General features: G+C 37.6%; 1 protein-coding gene across 6 annotated transcripts in view; it reads left to right on the forward strand.

The window, feature by feature from the left end:
- Positions 1 to 17981, forward strand: part of APOOL (apolipoprotein O like) — a 126021-nt gene that overhangs the window by 66079 nt on the left and 41961 nt on the right. For all 6 annotated transcript variants that reach the window (XM_027097865.1, XM_027097864.1, XM_027097867.1 and 3 more), the window contains exons 3-5: positions 13162 to 13281; positions 16185 to 16239; positions 17734 to 17832. In XM_027097865.1, coding sequence (XP_026953666.1) covers positions 13162 to 13281; positions 16185 to 16239; positions 17734 to 17832 — 274 coding nt within the window. The remainder of the gene's footprint in view (positions 1 to 13161; positions 13282 to 16184; positions 16240 to 17733; positions 17833 to 17981) is intronic.

Raw genomic sequence — 17981 nt, forward strand, 5'->3', positions numbered from 1 at the left:
CAGACTCTGACCTGGCCCAATCCCCACGTGTATGTGCCCACAAAGCCCACAGCTGCTAAAGCCAGACCTGTCCCAGCTACAGGAGCACTTGTCCTTTTGGATGTTTCGCAGGCACTGAATTTAGGAAGCCGTAGTGGAGGTGTAACTCCGTGGTTCACACAGCGCGAGGAGAGATTTCAGCTCTTCTTCCTTAGTCCCACGACCCCTGGGGCGCAGCTATGGTTTCAGCCCCACCTCTGCATGTGTTCCTCTCACTGGAGTCTCTCCAGAGGTTGCTAGAGTACACGAGCCCATCAGGCAGGAAGGAGCCAAGGCAGCAATTGGGGCCAGCAGGCCACCCTGGTGGCAGGGCGCTGGAGTAGCAATTGGAACGCGTGAGCCCATCAGGCAGTGACTGGGGCGAGCAGGTTGCCCAGGCAGAGAGGTGGGGGGGCAGGGGAGACGATTGCAGGGGCACATGTGCCGGCTCCGGTGGGAGCCCTCCCAAGTGCTCATGGAGGCATGGGCTGGCACTTGAGGAGAAAGGCTGCAATGGGGGCCCCACCCACTGCGCATCACTCAACACGAACACATTGCTTCTGTGGTGGTCCTGGCTTCCTCCATGAGCATTCCTGATTGCGGAGCTCCTCACTCCTGTCCCCTCAGGCTGTCTCCTCACAGCCAGCAGCAGCCCTCTCCCCTGGTCTGCCCGCCAAATCCCATGTTCCAGCACGCAGCCCCTGTGTGCACCAGCAGACATCTGTCTCAGGCTGGGGTGTGCAGTGCTCTGGCACGGACCCCCTGTGTAGGTCTCACTGTCTTGCCTGCCACCAACCAGTTGCTGGGCTCCCCTCCAAGCTCCCGAAGCTCCCCTTCTGTCCCAGCTTATCTCCTCGCTCGTGAGGGGGCTTCCGCAGACACAAGAACCTCTCCTCATCTTCAGCTCCCCGCCAGCGGTGCAGGTCATAATCTGCTTCCTCTCCTCTTCCTTTTCTTTTCTTCTTTCTTTCATCCTACCTGGTTGCGTGGGATCTTTCTTCTCCTTTTATGTGTCCAAGGTCCTCTGCTAGTGTTCAGCAGGTGCTCTGTGAGAATTGTTCCATTTGTAGATGTATTCTTGATATGTTTGTGGGTAGAGATGAACTTCACATCCTCTTACTCTTCTGCCATCTTGGAAAGCCCATTACTGCTAATTTTAGAAAAAATTCATCACTACAAAAAGAAAGCCCCTCCAAGAGAAAAAAGAAAGAAAGAAAGCCTATACCCATTATCATCACTTCAATTTCAGTCTCTCCTAAGCCCCTGGTAACCACTAATCTGCTTTCTTTCTCTGTGGATATGCCTATGCTAGACATTGCATATAAATAGAATCATATAATATGTGGCCTTTTGTGACTGACTTCTTTCAATTACCAAAATGTTTTCAAGTTTCATCCATGTTATAGAATGTATTTGTATGTCATTTCCTTTTATTGCTGAATAATAGTTCATTCTGTAAATACAGCAGGTGTTTATCCATGTATCAATTGATGGACATTAGGGTTATTTCCACTTTGGGGCTATTATGGCTGATACTTCTATGAACTTTGTTGTGTAAGTTTTGTGTCAACATATGTTTTCATTTCTCTTGGGTATAGACCTAGGAGTGGAACTTCTGGTCCATATGGCAACTGTATCTTTAAACCTTTGAGGAACTGCCAGGCTGTTTTCCAAAGCAACTACACCATTTACAGTCTCACCAGCAGTGTATGAAGGTTCCAGTTTCTCCACATATTTACCAACCCTTGTTATTGTCTCTTTTTTGATTATAGCAATCCTAGTGGGTGTGAAATGATACTTCATTGGAGTTTTGATTTGCATTTCCCTAATAAGTAATGATATCAAGCATATTTTCATGTGCTTACTGGTAATTTGTACATCTTTGGAGAAATGTCTATTCAAATTCTTGGTCAATTTTTAAATTGGGTAATCGCCTTTTTACTGTTGAATTGCAAGTGTTCTTTATATATTCCAGATACAAGTTCTTTATGAAATACATGATTTGTAAGTATTGTTCATAGGTTGTCCTTTTACTATATTGATGGTATCATTTGCAGCACAAGTTTTTAATTTTGATGAAGTCCAATTTATTTTTTTTTTTGCTTTTGTTGCTAGTGCTTCTGATGTTGTATATAAGAAATCATTGCTTAACCCAAAGTCATGAAGATTTACCTTTATGTTTTCTTCTAAGAGTTGTATAATTTTAGCTCTTATATTTAGTTCTGAGATCCATTTTGAGTTAATATTTTGTATGTGGCATGAGGTAGGGGTCCAACTTCTTTCTTTTGTATGTGAATATCCAGTTGTCCATGTACTGTTTGTTGAAAATACTATTGTCTCTCCATTGAATTTTCTTTGTTACCTTGTTAAAAATCAGTTGACCATAAATGCATGGGTTCATTTCTAGACTCAAAATTCTATTCCATTTATCTATATATCTATCCTTATAACAATACCATACTATTATTTTGTAACAAGTTTTGAAATTGAGGAGTATGTGTCCTCCAATTTTGTTCTTCTTTTTCAAGATTGTTTTGGCTATTCTGTTTGCCATTCACACCTGTATGAATTTTAGCATCAAATTTTCGTTATATGGGGAAAAGAAAGACAATCAGGATTTTCATAGCGGTTCCTTCAAGTCCATGGATCAATTTGGGAAATATTGCCATTCTAATAATATTTAGCCTTGTAATCCAAGAACATGGGATGTCTGTGATGTATTTCCATTTATCTACATCTTCTCTCTTGCTTTCAACATTTTTGTAGGTTTAAGTGTACAAGTCTTACACTTCTTTGTTGAATTTATTCCTAAGTATTTTATTTTTGATGCTCTTTTAGATGGAATTGCTTTCTTAATTTCATTTTCGGATCATTTATTGCTAGTGTATAAAAATACAATTGATTTTTGTATATTGATCTTTTACCCTGCAACCTTACAGAATTTGTTTATTTGTTGTAGTAGGGGTTATGGGGGTTCCTTAGGATTTTCTATATACAAGATCATACCATCTGTGAATGGAGATAGTTTTGGTTTGTTTGTTTGCTTGCGTGTTTTTTACATCTGTATTGGAGTATAATTGCTTTACAATGGTGTGCTAGTTTCTGCATTATAACAAAGTGAATCAGTTATACATATACATATGCTCCCATATCTCTTCCATCTTGCGTCTCCCTCGCTCCCACCCTCCCTATCCCACCGCTCTAGGTAGTCACAAAGCACCAAGCTGATCTGCCTGTGCTATGCGGCTGGTTCCCACTAGTTATCTATTTTATGTTTGGTAGTGTATATATGTCCATGCCACTCTCTCGCTTTGTCACAGCTTACCCTTCCCCCTCCCCATATCGTCAAGTCCGTTCTCTAGTAGGTGTGTGTCTTTATTCCTGTCTTCCCCCTAGGTTCTTCATGACATTTTTTTTCTTAAATTCCATATATATGTATTAGCATATGGTATTTGTCTTTCTATTTGTGACTTACTTCACTCTGTATGACAGACTCTAGGTCCATCCACCTCAGTACAAATAGCTCAATTTCGTTTCTTTTTATGGCTGAGTAATATTCCATTGTATATATGTGCCACATATTCTTTATCCATTCATCCGATGATGGACACTTAGGTTGTTTCCATCTCCTGGCTATTGTAAGTAGAGCTGCAATGAACATTTTGGTATGTGACTTTTTTTGAATTATGGTTTTCTCAGGGTATATGCCCAGTAGTGGGATTGCTGGGTCATATGGTAGTTTTATTTGTAGTTTTTCAAGGAACCTCCATACTGTTCTGCATAGTGGCTGTACCAATTCACATTCCCACCAACAGTGCAAGAGTGTTCCCTTTTCTCCACACCCTCTCCAGCATTTATTGCTTCCAGATTTTTTGATGATGGCCATTCTGACTGGTGTGAGATGATATCTCATTGTAGTTTTGATTTGCATTTCTCTGATGATGTTGAGCATTCTTTCATGTGTTTGTTGGCAGCCTGTATATCTTCTTTGGAGAAATGTCTATTTATGTCTTCTGCCCGTTTTTGGATTGGGTTGGTTTTTTTGTTGTTATTGAGCTGCATGAGCTGCTTGTAAATTTTGGAGATTAATCCTTTGTCAGTTGCTTCATTTGCAAATATTTTCTCCCATTCTGAGGGTTGTCTTTTGTCTTGTTTATGGTTTCCTTTGCTGTACAAAAGCTTTGAAGTTTCATTAGGTCCCATTTGTTTATTTTTGTTTTAACTTCCATTTCTCTGGGAGGTGGATCAAAAAGTCTCTTGCTGTGATTTATGTCATTGAGTGTTCTGCCTATGTTTTCCTCTAAGAGTTTGATAGTTTCTGGCCTTACATTTAGGTCTTTAATCCATTTTGAGCTTATTTTTGTGTATGGCGTTAGGGAGTGATCTAATCTCATACTTTTACATGTAGCTGTCCAGTTTTCCCAGCACCACTTATTGAAGAGGCTGTCCTTTATCCACTGTACATTCCTCCCTCCTTATCAAACATAAGGTGACCATATGTGCATGGGTTTATTTCTGGGCTTTCTATCCTGTTCCATTGATCTATCTTTCTGTTTTTGTGCTAGTACCGTACTGTCTTGATTACTGTAGCTTTGTAGTATAGTCTGAAGACAGTGAGCCTGATTCCTCCAACTCCATTTTTCGTTCTCAAGATTGCTTTGGCTATTCGGGGTCTTTTGTGTTTCCATACAAATTGTGAAACTTTTCGTTCTTGTTCTATGAAAAATGCCAGTGGTAGTTTGATAAGGATTGCAATGAATCGGTAGATTGCTTTGGGTAGTAGAGTCATTTTCACAATGTTGATTCTTCCAATCCAAGAACATGGTATATCTCTTCATCTATTTGTATCATCTTTAATTTCTTTCATCAGTGTCTTATAATTTTCTGCATACAGGTCTTTTGTCTCCTTAGGTAGGTTTATTCCTAGATATTTTATTCTTTTTGTTACAATGGTAAAAGGGAGTGTTTTCTTGATTTCACTTGCAGAGTTTTCATCATTAGTGTATAGGAATGCCAGAGATTTCTGTGCATTAATTTTGTATCCTGCTACTTTACCAAATTCATTGATTAGCTCTAGTAGTTTTCTGGTAGCATGTTTAGGATTCTCTATGTATAGTATCATGTCATCTGCAAACAGTGACAGCTTTACTTCTTCTTTTCCAATTTGGATTCCTTTTATTTCCTTTTCTTCTCTAATTGCTGTGGCTAAAACTTCCAAAACTATGTTGAGGAAGAGTGGTGAGAGTGGGCAACCTTGTCTTGTTCCTGATCTTAGTGGAAATGCTTTCAGTTTTTCACCATTGAGGACGATGTTGGCTGTGGGTTTGTCATATATGGCCTTTATTATGTTGAGGAAAGTTCCCTCTATGCCTACTTTCTGCAGGGTTTTTTATCATAAATGGGTGTTGAATTTTGTCCAAAGCTTTCTCTGCATCTATTGAGATGATCATATGGTTTTTCTCCTTCAGTTTGTTAATATGGTGTATCACATTGATTGATTTGCGTATATTGAAGAATCCTTGCATTCCTGGAATAAACCCCACTTGATCATGGTGTATGATCCTTTTAATGTGCTGTTGGATTCTGTTTGCTAGTATTTTGTTGAGGATTTTTGCATCTATGTTCATCAGTGATATTGGCCTGTAGTTTTCTTTCTTTTTGACATCCTTGTCTGGTTTTGGTATTAGGGTGTTGATGGCCACGTAGAATGAGTTTAGGAGTGTTCCTCCCTCTGCTGTATTTTGGAAGAGTTTGAGAAGGATAGGTGTTAGCTCTTCTCTAAATGTTTGATAGAATTCGCGTGTGAAGCCATCTGGTCCTGGGCTTTTGTTTGTTGGAAGATTTTTAATCACAGTTTCAATTTCAGTGCTTGTGATTGGTCTGTTCATATTTTCTGTTTCTTCCTGATTCAGTCTTGGCAGGTTGTGCTATTTTACAAATTTGTCCATTTCTTCCAGGTTGTCCCTTTTATTGTCATAGAGTTGCTTATACTAATCTGTCATGATCTTTTGTATTTCTGCAGTGTCAGTTGTTACTTCTCCTTTTTAATTTCTAATTCTATTAATTTGAGTCTTCTTCCTTTTTTTCTTGATGAGTCTGACTGATGGTTTATCAATTTTGTTTATCTTCTCAAAGAACCAGCTTTTAGTTTTATTTATCTTTGCTATCGTTTTCTTCATTTCTTTTTCATTTATTTCTGATCTGATCTTTATGATTTCTTTCCTTCTGCTAAATAAGGGTTTTTTTTGTTCTTCTTTCTCTAATTGCTTTAGGTACAAGTTTAGGTTGTTTATTCAAGATGTTTCCTGTTTCTTAAGGTAGGATTGTATTGCTATAAACTTCCCTCTTAGAACTGCTTTTGCAGCATCCCATATGTCTTGGGTCGTCATGTCTCCATTGTCATTTGTGTCTAGGTATTTTTTGATTTCCTCTTTGATTTCTTCAGTGATTACTTAGTTATTAAGTAGTTTATTGTTTAGCCTCCATGTGTTTGTATTTTTTACAGGTCTTTTCCTGTAATTGATATCTAGTCTCAAGGCGTTGTGGTTGGAAAAGATACTTGATACAATTTAAATTTTCTTAAATTTACCAAGGCTTGATTTGTGACCCAAGATATGATCTATCCTGGAGAATGTGCCGTGAGCACCTTAGAAAAATGTGTATTCTGTGGTTTTTGGATGGAATATCCTATAAATATGAATTAAGTCCGTCTTGTTTAATGTATTATTTAAAGATTGTGTTTCCTTATTTATTTTCATTTTGGATCATCTGTCTATTGGTGAAAGTGGGGTGTTAAAGTCCCCTACTATGAATGAGTTACTGTCGATTTCCCCTTTTATGGCTGTTAGTATTTGCCTTAGTTATTGAAGTGCTCCTATGTTGGGTGCATAAATATTTACAATTGTTATACCTTCTTGGATCGATCCCTTGATCATTATGTAGTGTCCTTCTTTGTCTCTTCTAATAATTATTGTTTGAAAGTCTGTTTTGTCTGATATGAGAATTGCTACTTCAGCTTTCTTTTGCTTTCCATTTTCATGGAATATCTTTTTCCATCCCCTCACTTTCAGTCTGTATGTGTCTCTAGGTCTGAATTGGGTCTCTTGTAGACAGCATATATATGGGTTTTGTTTTTGTATCCATTCAGCCAGTCTGTGTCCTTTGGTGGGAGCATTTAATCCATTTACATTTAAGGTAATTATCAATATGTATGTTCCTATTCCCATTTTCTTAATTGTTTTGTGTTTGTTATTGTAGGTCTTTTCCTTCTCTTGTGTTTCTTCCCTAGAGAAGGTCCTTTAGCATTTGTTGTAAAGCTGGTTTGGTGGTGCTGAACTCTCTCAGCTTTTGCTTGTCTGTAAAGGTTTTAATTTCTCCATCAAATCTGAATGAGATCCTTGCTGGGTAGAGTAATCTTGGTTGTAGGATTTTCTCCTTCATCCCTTTAAATATGTCCTGCCAGTCCCTTCTGGCTTGCAGAGTGTCTGCTGAAAGATCAGCTGTTAACCTTTTGGGGATTCCCTTGTGTGTTATTTGTTGTTTTTCCCTTGCTGTTTTTAATATGTTTTCTTTGTATTTATTTTTTGACAGTTTGATTAATATGTGTCTTGGCGTGTTTCTCCTTGGATTTATCCTGTATGGGACTCTCTATGCTTCCTGGACTTGATTAACTATTTCCTTTCCCATATTAGGGAAGTTTTCAAGTATAATCTCTTCAAATATTTTTTCTGTCCTTTTCTTTTTCTCTTATTCTTCTGGAACCCCTGTAATTTGAATGTTGGTGCATTTAATGTTGTCCCAGAGGTCTCTGAGGCTGTCCTCAGTTCTTTTCTTTCTTTTTTCTTTATTCTGCTCTACAGTAGTTATTTCCAGTATTTTATCTTCCAGGGCACTTATCCGTTCTTTTGCCTCAGTTATTCTGCTCTTGATCCCATCTAGAGTATTTTTAATTTCATTTATTGTGTTGTTCATCGTTGCTTGTTTCATCTTTATTTCTTCTATGTCCGTGTTAAATGTTTCTTGCATTTTCTCTATTCTGTTTCCAAGATTTTGGATCATCTTTACTATCATTTTTCTGAATTCTTTTTCAGGTAGACTGCCTATTTCCTCTTCATTTGTTAGGTCTGGCGGGTTTTTATCTTGCTCCTTCATCTGCTGTATGTTTTTCTGTCTTCTCATTTTGGTTGTCAAACTGTATTCAGGGTCTCCTTTTTGCAGGCTGCAGGGTCATAGTTCCCGTTGTTTTCGGTGTCTGCCCCCAGTGGCTAAAGTTGGTTCAGTGGATTGTGTAGACTTCCTGGTGGAGGGGACTAGTGCCTGTGTTCTGGTTGATGAGGCTGGATCTTGTCTTTCTGTTGGGCAGGTCCACATCTGGTCATGGGTTTTGGAGTGTCTATGGACTTATTATGATTTTAGGCAGCCTCTCTGCTAATGGGTGGTGTTGTGTTCCTGTCTTGCTAGTTGTTTGGCATAGCGTGTACAGCACTGTAGCTTGCTGGTCGTTGAGTGAAGCTGGGTGCTGGTTTTGAGAGGGAGATCTCAGAGATTTTCACCGTGTGATATTATATGGAGCTGGGACGTCTCTTGTGGACCAGTGTCCTGAAGTTGTGTCTCCCACCTCAGAGGCACAGCACTGACTCCTGGCTGCAGCACCAAGAGCCTTTCATCCACACGGCTCAGAATAAAAGGGAGAAAAAGTAGAAGGAAGGAAAGAGAGAGAGAGAGAGAGAGAGAGAGAGAGAGAGAGAGAGAGAGAGACGGAGAGGAAGGGAGGGAGGGAGGAAGGAAGAAAAGGAAAGAAAGTGGATAAAATAAAATTAAGTAAGATAAAATAATTTATTAAAATAAGAAATAATTATTAAGAGAAATTTTTTGAAAAAAACGGTCGGATAGAACCCTAGGACAAATGGTGAAAGCAAAGCTATACAGAAACAATCTCACACAGAAGCATACACATAACACACTCACAGAAAGAGGAAAAGGGGAAAAAATCATAAATCTTGCTCTCAAAGTACACCTCCTCAGTTTGGGATGATTCATTGTCTATTCAGGTATTCTACAGATGCAGGGTACATCAAGTTGATTGTGGAGATTTAATCCGCTGTTCCCGAGGCTCCTGGGAGAGATTTCCCTTTCTCTTCTTTGTTCTCACAGTTCCTGGGTTTCAGCTTTGGATTTGGCCCCGCCTCTGAGTGTAGGTCGCCAGAGGTCGTCTGTTCTTCGCTCAGACTGGACGGGGTTAAAGGAGCCGCTGATTTGGGGGCTCTGGCTCACTCAGGCCTGGGGTTGGGAGCGGTACGGATGCTTGGTGAGCCTGCGGCAGCAGAGGCCAGCGTGACATTGCACCAGCATGAGGCGTGCCGTGCGTTCTCCCGGGCAAGTTGTCCCTGGATCCCTGGACCCTGGCAGTGGCAGGCTGCACAGGCTCCCCGGAAGGGAGGTGTGGAGAGTGACCTGTGCTCGCACACAGCCTTCTTGGTGGCAGAAGCAGCAGCCTTAGCGTCTCATGCCTGTCTCTGGGGTCCTCACTGTTAGCTGCGGCTGGGCCCTTCTCTGGAGCTCCTTTAAGCAGTGCTCTTAATTCCCTCTCCTTGCGCACCAGGAAACAAAGAGGGAAGAAAAAGTCTCTTGCCTCTTCGGCAGGCCCACACATTTCCCCAGACTCCCTCCCTGCTCGCCGTGGTGCACTAACCCCCTGCAGGCTGTGTTCATGCCGCCAACCCCAGTCCTCTCCCTGCGTTGCGACCAAAGCCGGAGCCTCAGCTCCTAGCCCCGCCCACCCTGAGCAGACAAGACTCTCGGGCTGTTGAGTGCCGGTCGGCACCGATCCTCTCTGCGGGAATCTCTCCACTTTGCCCTCCACACCCCTGTTGCTGTGCTCTCCTCCGCGGCCCCGAAGCTTTCCCCCTCCGCCACCTGCAGTCTCCGCCCATGAAGGGGCTTCCTAGTGTGTGGAAACTTTTCCTCCTTCACTACTCCCTCCCTCTGGTGTAGGTCCCGTCCCTATTCTTTTGTCTCTGTTTATTCTTTTTTCTTTTGCCCTACCCAGGTATGTGGGGAGTTTCTTGTTTTGGGGGAGTTCTGAGGTCTTCTGCCAGCGTTCAGTAGGTGTTCTGTAGGAGTTGTTCCACGTGTAGATGTATTTCTGGTGTATCTGTGGGGATGAAGGTGATCTCCATGTCTTACTCTTCCGCCATCTTCCCGATTTGAGATAGTTTTATTTATTCCTTTCCAACTTAGTGTCTTCTATTTCTTTTTCTTTTCTGAATGCACTGACTAGAACGTCCAGTAAAATGTTGAACAGAAGTGGTGAGAGTGGCATTTTGTGTTTCTGATGTAAAGAAGAAAACACTCATTCTGTTACTAGTAAGTATGACCTAGCTGTGGGAGTTTTGTGTTAAGAGAACATATTCTGTATATTAGTCCTTTGAAATTTCCTAAGACTTTCAATTCATGAAATGGTCCAGGGTGCAGTCAGTTTTTTATACATTTCCATTTGTGCTTGAAAATATTATGTAGTTTGCAGTTGTTCAATGCACTGTGCTATATATATCCGTGAGATCAAGCTTGTTGAATATATTTTTCTGTACCAGCAGTCAATAGATTTTTTTCTTAAAATGCCCTATAGTAAATATTTTAAACATATGCAACTCTGTCACATCGTCTCAACTGCTGTTGTAGCACAAAAGCAGCCGTAGACAATACGTTAATGAATGAGTATAGCTGGTGACCCTATAAAACTTGATTTACATAAACTGGTGACTAGTCCATGGGCTATAGTTTGCCCACTTCTGCTCGTTACTATTAGTTTTTATTTTTAATCTGGTTTTTGATCAGCCATCATGGAGAATAAGTTAAACTTCCTCTATGATGGCAAATTTGTCTATTTCCCCTTGTTTCATGTATTTTGAGAATATATTAATAGATGTATACAAGTTTAAGAATGTACTCTCTCATTATTTAAACTTTTTGTCTTAATATAGGCACTTGATCTCTAGTAATGATTTTTGTCTCAAAGTCTGTTTTGTCTAATATTAATATAGCTTATAGTAGCTTTCTTTTGGTGGCTATTTGCCCAATATGTATTTTTTATTCCTTTTTTTCCCTAACCTTTCTAAATAGTTGTTTTAACAATGTCTCATAAACAAAATGTTGGCTGTATTTTGTAAATGCAATCTCGTCATCTTTGTATTTCAACTAGATCATTTTATCCGTTTGCATCTATTATAATTTTTAATATCTTTGGAATCATTTCTACCAAGTTTTTGTGGTTTTTGTTTTTCTTACCTCTTCTGTTCTTTTATTTCCTTTCTTTGCTTTATTTTCTCTCTCTCTTTTTTTTCTATAACATAGTTTGTTAATTCTGCCTTCTTTTTATTTTCTTTTATTGGTCACCCTAGAAATTTTAACCTGCATTCATTTCAAGTCTCATCAGTATATTTACCCTCTGTCCAAACCATATTAAGAACCGAGAACATTTTAATTTCTGACATCCCTTCCTAACTTATACTATATTGATACTCAGGGATGTAGTTCTATTTTTTAAACACATGCCTAAAAATTATTATTTTATACATTCATTGTTTTAGTTTTACCCACATATTTACCACTTTCTTTGCTAATCATTCCTTCTTCCATCACAAACCTTCTCAATGGGAATATTTTTATTCTGCCTTAAGTACATGTTTTAAAATTTCCCACTGAGGGTCATTTGGTTACACATTATCTTGGGTTTTGTCTGTCTGTGTCCTTCTCCCCTCATTTTTGAAAAAAAGATATTCTACTGAGTATATAATTCTCAGTTAAGTTACTTTTTTTTAGTGCATTGAAGATATTATATTGTGTCTTCCAGTGTTGTTTTTGAGAAATCAAAGTTTATCTAATTTTTATTCCTTTGAAGGTAATCTGTCTTTTCTCTCTGGCTTTTTTTTTTTAATATCCCCTCTTTGTCCTTGGTGTTATAGAGTTTTACTATGACTTGTCTAATTATGGAGTACTTTTTATTTATCCTGTTTGGGATATGTTAGTTTTCTGAACCTGTCAAGTGTTCATAAGTTCTGGAAAAATCTTGACTATTCTCTTCAAATATTACTTCTGCCCCATCTTTCTCCTTTTCTCTGGAACTCTGATTAGACATATATTAATATTTCTCACTCTATCATACGTATCTCTTTCATACTTATTTTTCATTTCTTTGCATAAAAATTTCTTTAGGTCTACTAATTCACAAAATCTCTCAGCAACTGTAAACTGTATCCAATCTATTAAAACTTATCAATTGAGTTCTTTGTTTTAATTTCCAGTTCTAGAAGTTCTCTTTCTCTTTATTTTCATTAGCTTTGGTAATTTTTGTAGTCTCTTGCTCTTAACTCAAATTTCCTCTTTTATTTCTCTAAAAATAAAAAATATATGTATTTGATACCATATGTTCTAGTATATACATTTTTTGTGGCTCTGATTCTGCTCTTTGTTGTTTCTGCTAGCTCTTGTCCAGATGCTTCCTTGTGTTTTCTGATTTTGCTTCTTTGTGTTTTTTAATTTTTCAAAATTGTGGTCTCATATTTCTTGGACCTTTATCTGTTGTAAATCTTTGAAGTCTGGGTAGCTTCCTTCAGAGAGGAGATGTTCATTTGCTTCTGCCAAGCATCTGTGGGGGATACCAGCCTGGGAGCACCTTAAATGTATACTTAATTTGAGATTTCTTAGATTATCAAGATAGTTTTATGCTGCACATTATGAGTTCTCACTTGTGCTTGCCAATTCTTAGGAAATATTTCTTTCCTCTCTACTCCGTGCCCAATCTTTGAGACAATCAGTTTTCCTAACAGTTCCTTGGAGTGAACTGTTTATTTCTAGTTCAACCTTAAATTGAGCATGCAGCACCTTGAGATGCCAATTTTATAGGCTCTCCAGTAAGATTGCCCACCTCAAGCTCATTCTGGGTTTTGTTTCCTGATCCCATACTCCATGAACCATCTGTTTTACAGCAAATGACATCAAGGTAAAAACTGGCTTAAAATACATTTTATCAGCATTTTTAGTTGTTTTCAGTAGGAATGTTGATGAGGATTCTTATTCTGCCATACTGCTGGAAAAGGAAGTTCAGCTATTTTATATTTTTGACATGAATTTTTTTCCTTCTAGCTCCCCATATATACTGCACCACCTCTCCAGTCTAAATATGTTGATGAGCAGCCTGGTCATTTACAAATGGGCTTTGCGTCCATTCGCACTACAACTGGTCGTTATATTGGCTGGTGCAAGGTAAGTGAATTCTGATGGTGGTTTCATATCAGAGGGTTCTCATTTTATTACATAACAGTTGTTCCAGTTATTCATTGAAGTGTAACAAACTACCCCAAAACTTAGTGGTTTAAAACAGCAACTGTTCTATCTCATGATTTTGTGAGTCAGAAATTTAATCAGACTTCAGACAGCTGATTCTTCTGTTGCATGTGGTGTTGACAGAGGCCACCCAGTGGTATTCATCAGGTGAATGGGCTGATTTAGAGGGTCCAAGACAGCTTCATTCTCTTCGCTGGCACCTTGTCACAGATGGCTAGAAGGCTGGGCTCAGCTGGGAATGTTGACTGAAGCATCCACACCTGGCCTCAGGTAGTCAGATAACTTACATGGACAGTTCAGGGCTCCTAGAGAATATGTTGCAAGAGGCCTTAGTCAGAATTTGCCAAGCTTCTTACCTGTTTTCAGGTGTCCAGGAAGGTTACTTCTACAGCATTCTGTTGTTAAATGAAGTCATTAAGGCCAACCCAGTTTTTATGGGAGGGGAATTAGATACCATCTCTCAATATGAGTAGCAGCAAAGAATTTGTGGCCATATTTAATCTACTCTACCACTACTGCATAGATTAAAGTAGTACAGCAAGCATTTATGTCACGTGGCATGTACAAAACATTGCTTGACCTTTTATATGAAGTTCTGAGATTACTTCTGCATTGTTAGTTATTTGGCTGAGTAAAATATTCACTTGTTAGGTTTAGTTCATAAGACCGTTTTGACTATAGTCAGCTATTGGGCAAAATAGAATTCACCTTATTTTAATACTTAGCCTTCAATCATCATTATCCAGCAGCAGAGGGGTGGAGTAAGCTAGTACAATACTGCTGTTTCATAATCATCGCATCAACATAGATGTGTGCTAACATCAACATCTGCAGTGTCAGTGTCATAATGATAATGGTGGTACCATTGTTTTCATCATTCTGACCTAATAACCACAAAACGTTTCCTCAAGTCTAACCTATCCAATTGTGAACCCTTGTGCTTTTTTTTGTTTCTAATCCATTCTTTTTAAAAAGAAAATTCTAATGGTCTTATGAAATATCAAATCTGTGAACTCTGGTCATTTCAGATATTTAAAACGTCTGATGAATACATGGTGTTATTTTTTTTTAAATTTGTGCCTGTCAGACAATTCTAATAGACTTTTATAATTCTAATAATACACTTTTAATAGTTTGACTGGTTGTACTACACACTATTAACAGTTTGGTCTCAGCAGGAAATAGCTTAACTAATTAGGGTCTGAGTCATGCCCCTGAGGCTGTATGCCAACAGCTGGATGATTCAGACTGAAGTCTCTTGACACCTAATTTTCCGTAGTGTTCTCAAAGTTGTTTTCAGTGAGGTTAATTGTTCCTGTGAGATCTTTAAATTGCTGTTGTTACTATCACCCAATTTAAGACTAAAAGGACTTTTTACTCTGGTAATATGCTGAAATGAATAGATTGAAGAAGGGCACTTTCAAATGCATTTCATCTTCAATGTAAACATTTCCTCTCTAATGTTCTCCTTAAAATGTAATCTATTCTTTAAAAATTACCTCCGGCTCAAATTACATTCTACATTAAACTTAGAATCACAGGGCAAATTCAATTTCTATTCCTACTCCTTAGTGTTTCGAAATTTAGGTAGCAGCGACCTCCAGTGGTAAAAGTGAATTCCTAAACACAGCTAAGGAAAATTTCCCCAAAGTTTTCTTCCTCAACAGTTACATTATTCCCAATCAACTGATCAGTAAGCATTATAATTTTGAGGTGAAATTTTCTCAAGAGACAGTCCCCAAGGAGAAGTAGCTCAGTGGCAGTTAGGGTCTGTGTTGGTTTGTACAGCTTTAAACCATGATGAACAGGATGAACTTCTGCATCTGATCATCATGAAAGTATCTGTCTGAGACAAAGTTACTAATACCAAGATATATCAATTGAAATAATTTAATTCTTTCCTATCTAATATAATAATATCTATTGTCTTTGCTTTGAAAATCTCTTTTTTTGTTTTTATCCCATTGTTTCATAGCAACTAGTTCAGAGATGGAGACCACATATTTAGACTGTGTTTTCTAGTTTTATCAATAGAGTACAGCATGACTATGGGCAATTACTATGGGTAAATTATTCCATGCCTTCATTTTTCTTCTGATGTACTTGAGATAGTACATATCAAAAAATGTGTGTAACAATATTTCTTGCATTAAAATAAATAGTTAGAAACAGGTAAAAAGAATCTTTGATTTAAAGCTTTAATCCCTTCAGTGGGCTAATATAATCTTGATTTGCAGATAATTTATGTTCCTGTTGAAAACAAGATGGACACTAGTCTGTGTAGGATGATTTCTATTCTAAGATAAATGTCTTATTTAGATTTATTTTTCTCATTCTAATGAACACTAAGAAAAAGGGAGAAGATGAAGCACTTTTCTTTAGGCTTTTTGTTGTTTTCTCCACAAATCATTATGTTGTTGCTGCCTCATCTTTATTAATCAGATGTTGCTTCTAAGCTGAAATATACCTCTCTTCATGCTTCTAAAAAATTCCATTCATTTTTCTACGCTATCATAAAATAAGATGATAAATCTCTGTACTTCTGTAATAACTTTTCTGTGAGCTGCTCTGATTATTTTATTGGCATTACTTTACCCATTTATATGAGGAATATAGCAAACAAGTATTATCCATGTTAAATAGAATGAAAAGCAAGAAGTGAAGAGAAGCTAAGTTCAACAAGTGTCCACATAGAGAATAAACAGGAAAACTAGATTTAGGTTTTGGTGCAATTTCATATAATCTCAAAGATGTGGGCTATTTGACCTAATTGTCAACATCTTCAAAAATGCAGATGTCCTTTTTTCCCCCTTTTTACTTAGGGTGTTTATGTCTTCATGAAATATGGGATAATGGATACAGTACAATTTGGAAAAGGTAGGTTGAGTGAACTGTCTATAATTAGAAATGTTCTATTGTCTTTTTAACTTGCAAGGTTTAAATGTGAGAAAAATAAACTTGGTATGTTATCCATTATCATGTTTTACCAACTCAGAAGATACTCTATATAGCAGTTTATAATAATAATAACAAAGCAATAGTATCTTATTTATTTAGCAATTATATGTTGAGGCATTATGATGAGCATGTTACATAATTTATCTAATTTTATTTTGTAGCAAATTTCTGGATGTCGGTATTATAATGACTCCCATTCTACAGATGAGGAAACTGGGGTTTAGAGGGGTTAAGTAGATTACCAAGGTCACATAGCTAGTAAGTGGCAACACCTGGACTCAAACTGGCTGTTTTAGGTACGAAACGCATATTGTATACTCATACAGCATAAATTAAACATATATCCATTGTTATTAATTAGTTTAAGTACTATTTGATGTTAAAATACATAGTATTTTGCTATTGATTGCTAGGAAACACGATATCAATTAGTCACCCTAGAATATTTGAGCTAGTGTTGGAAAACAATTGTGTTTGACTCGTTAGTTTGATAATGTTGTTTGGCAGCAGGTATAGCTCCCTAACATTTTTTAGACTAAGCCAGTTGTCAAAATAAATGTGTATTGGGGGACAGAAAGAACACCTAAAATTTTAAATGCCTCTGTGATGTTGAAATGCCTCTGTATATGTATTATCATTATTTAATGTGTGTAGGAATTAATTCCAATTAAGTCCAAATTATATTCCTCATCAACCTTGAAGAATATGATTAAATTCCATTAAATTAATAATTAATAATTAAATAAATAATTATGATAGAAGAGTGTGTTTTTTGGATTGCATGGAACCAGAAACCATTTAAATATATAAAAAGCCAAGAAATTTGGACCTCTGCCCCCTTTCCATCTATTTTTTGTCTAGACTCACTTCTCATTCTGCTCATTGGTTTTAACCAAGAGCAATGGCTTCTCTGAGTTTACTGGGGAGTAGTGGCAAGCAGAGTGATAGCTGCATGTTTCCTTAGACTGTTATTCAAAGTTTCCTGCTAAAGTATCTATTTCAGTTCTTACTAGATCCTACCAATGTTTGAACAGATAAGGCCAGAAGCATTTCCATTATAAGAATATAATACATAAACAATGAGGAATTTGCTTTATAGTAATTCATCTTAATCCATATAATGCTAGTGTACACTCTAGCATTATATTTCATTAAAGTGTAATAATCGCCTGTATTAAGGAAACAAATACCATTAAATCAGCTGTGGAAGGAAGATTTTATTTTGTAACAAGTAACTATTAACAACTGGCTTTTTAAGTTGCTGGTCAAATCATTATTTTATGTAGTTCTTTTGAAGAATGTTTTAAACCATCTGCTATTATCTTAGCAAATCTCTAAATTTTCTTCATCATACCTATATAGAATGTCAATTATAGTAAGTTATTTATATTATTTTTCAAATGATTTCTTGAGATGCATATGTCTATTTGAAGAATCCACCTCGAGATTTTCTTCCGAAAATTGGAGTGATTACAGTTTCAGGATTGGCAGGCTTCATTTCAGCGAGAAAAGGTAGGGTTAAAAATATATAATCTTTCTTTTAATGCCATTATATTAATTTCTGAATTTATTTATACAGTTTAAGCACAGTGTACAGTAAGTCCCCTACATATGAAACTTCAAGTTGCAAACTTTCAGAGATGCAAACAGGCATTCGCATG

This window comes from Aethalodelphis obliquidens, unplaced genomic scaffold (genome assembly GCF_003676395.1).
Source record: "Aethalodelphis obliquidens isolate GAN/ISIS:26980383/991018 unplaced genomic scaffold, ASM367639v1 scaffold117, whole genome shotgun sequence".
Classification (NCBI taxonomy): domain Eukaryota; kingdom Metazoa; phylum Chordata; class Mammalia; order Artiodactyla; family Delphinidae; genus Aethalodelphis; species Aethalodelphis obliquidens.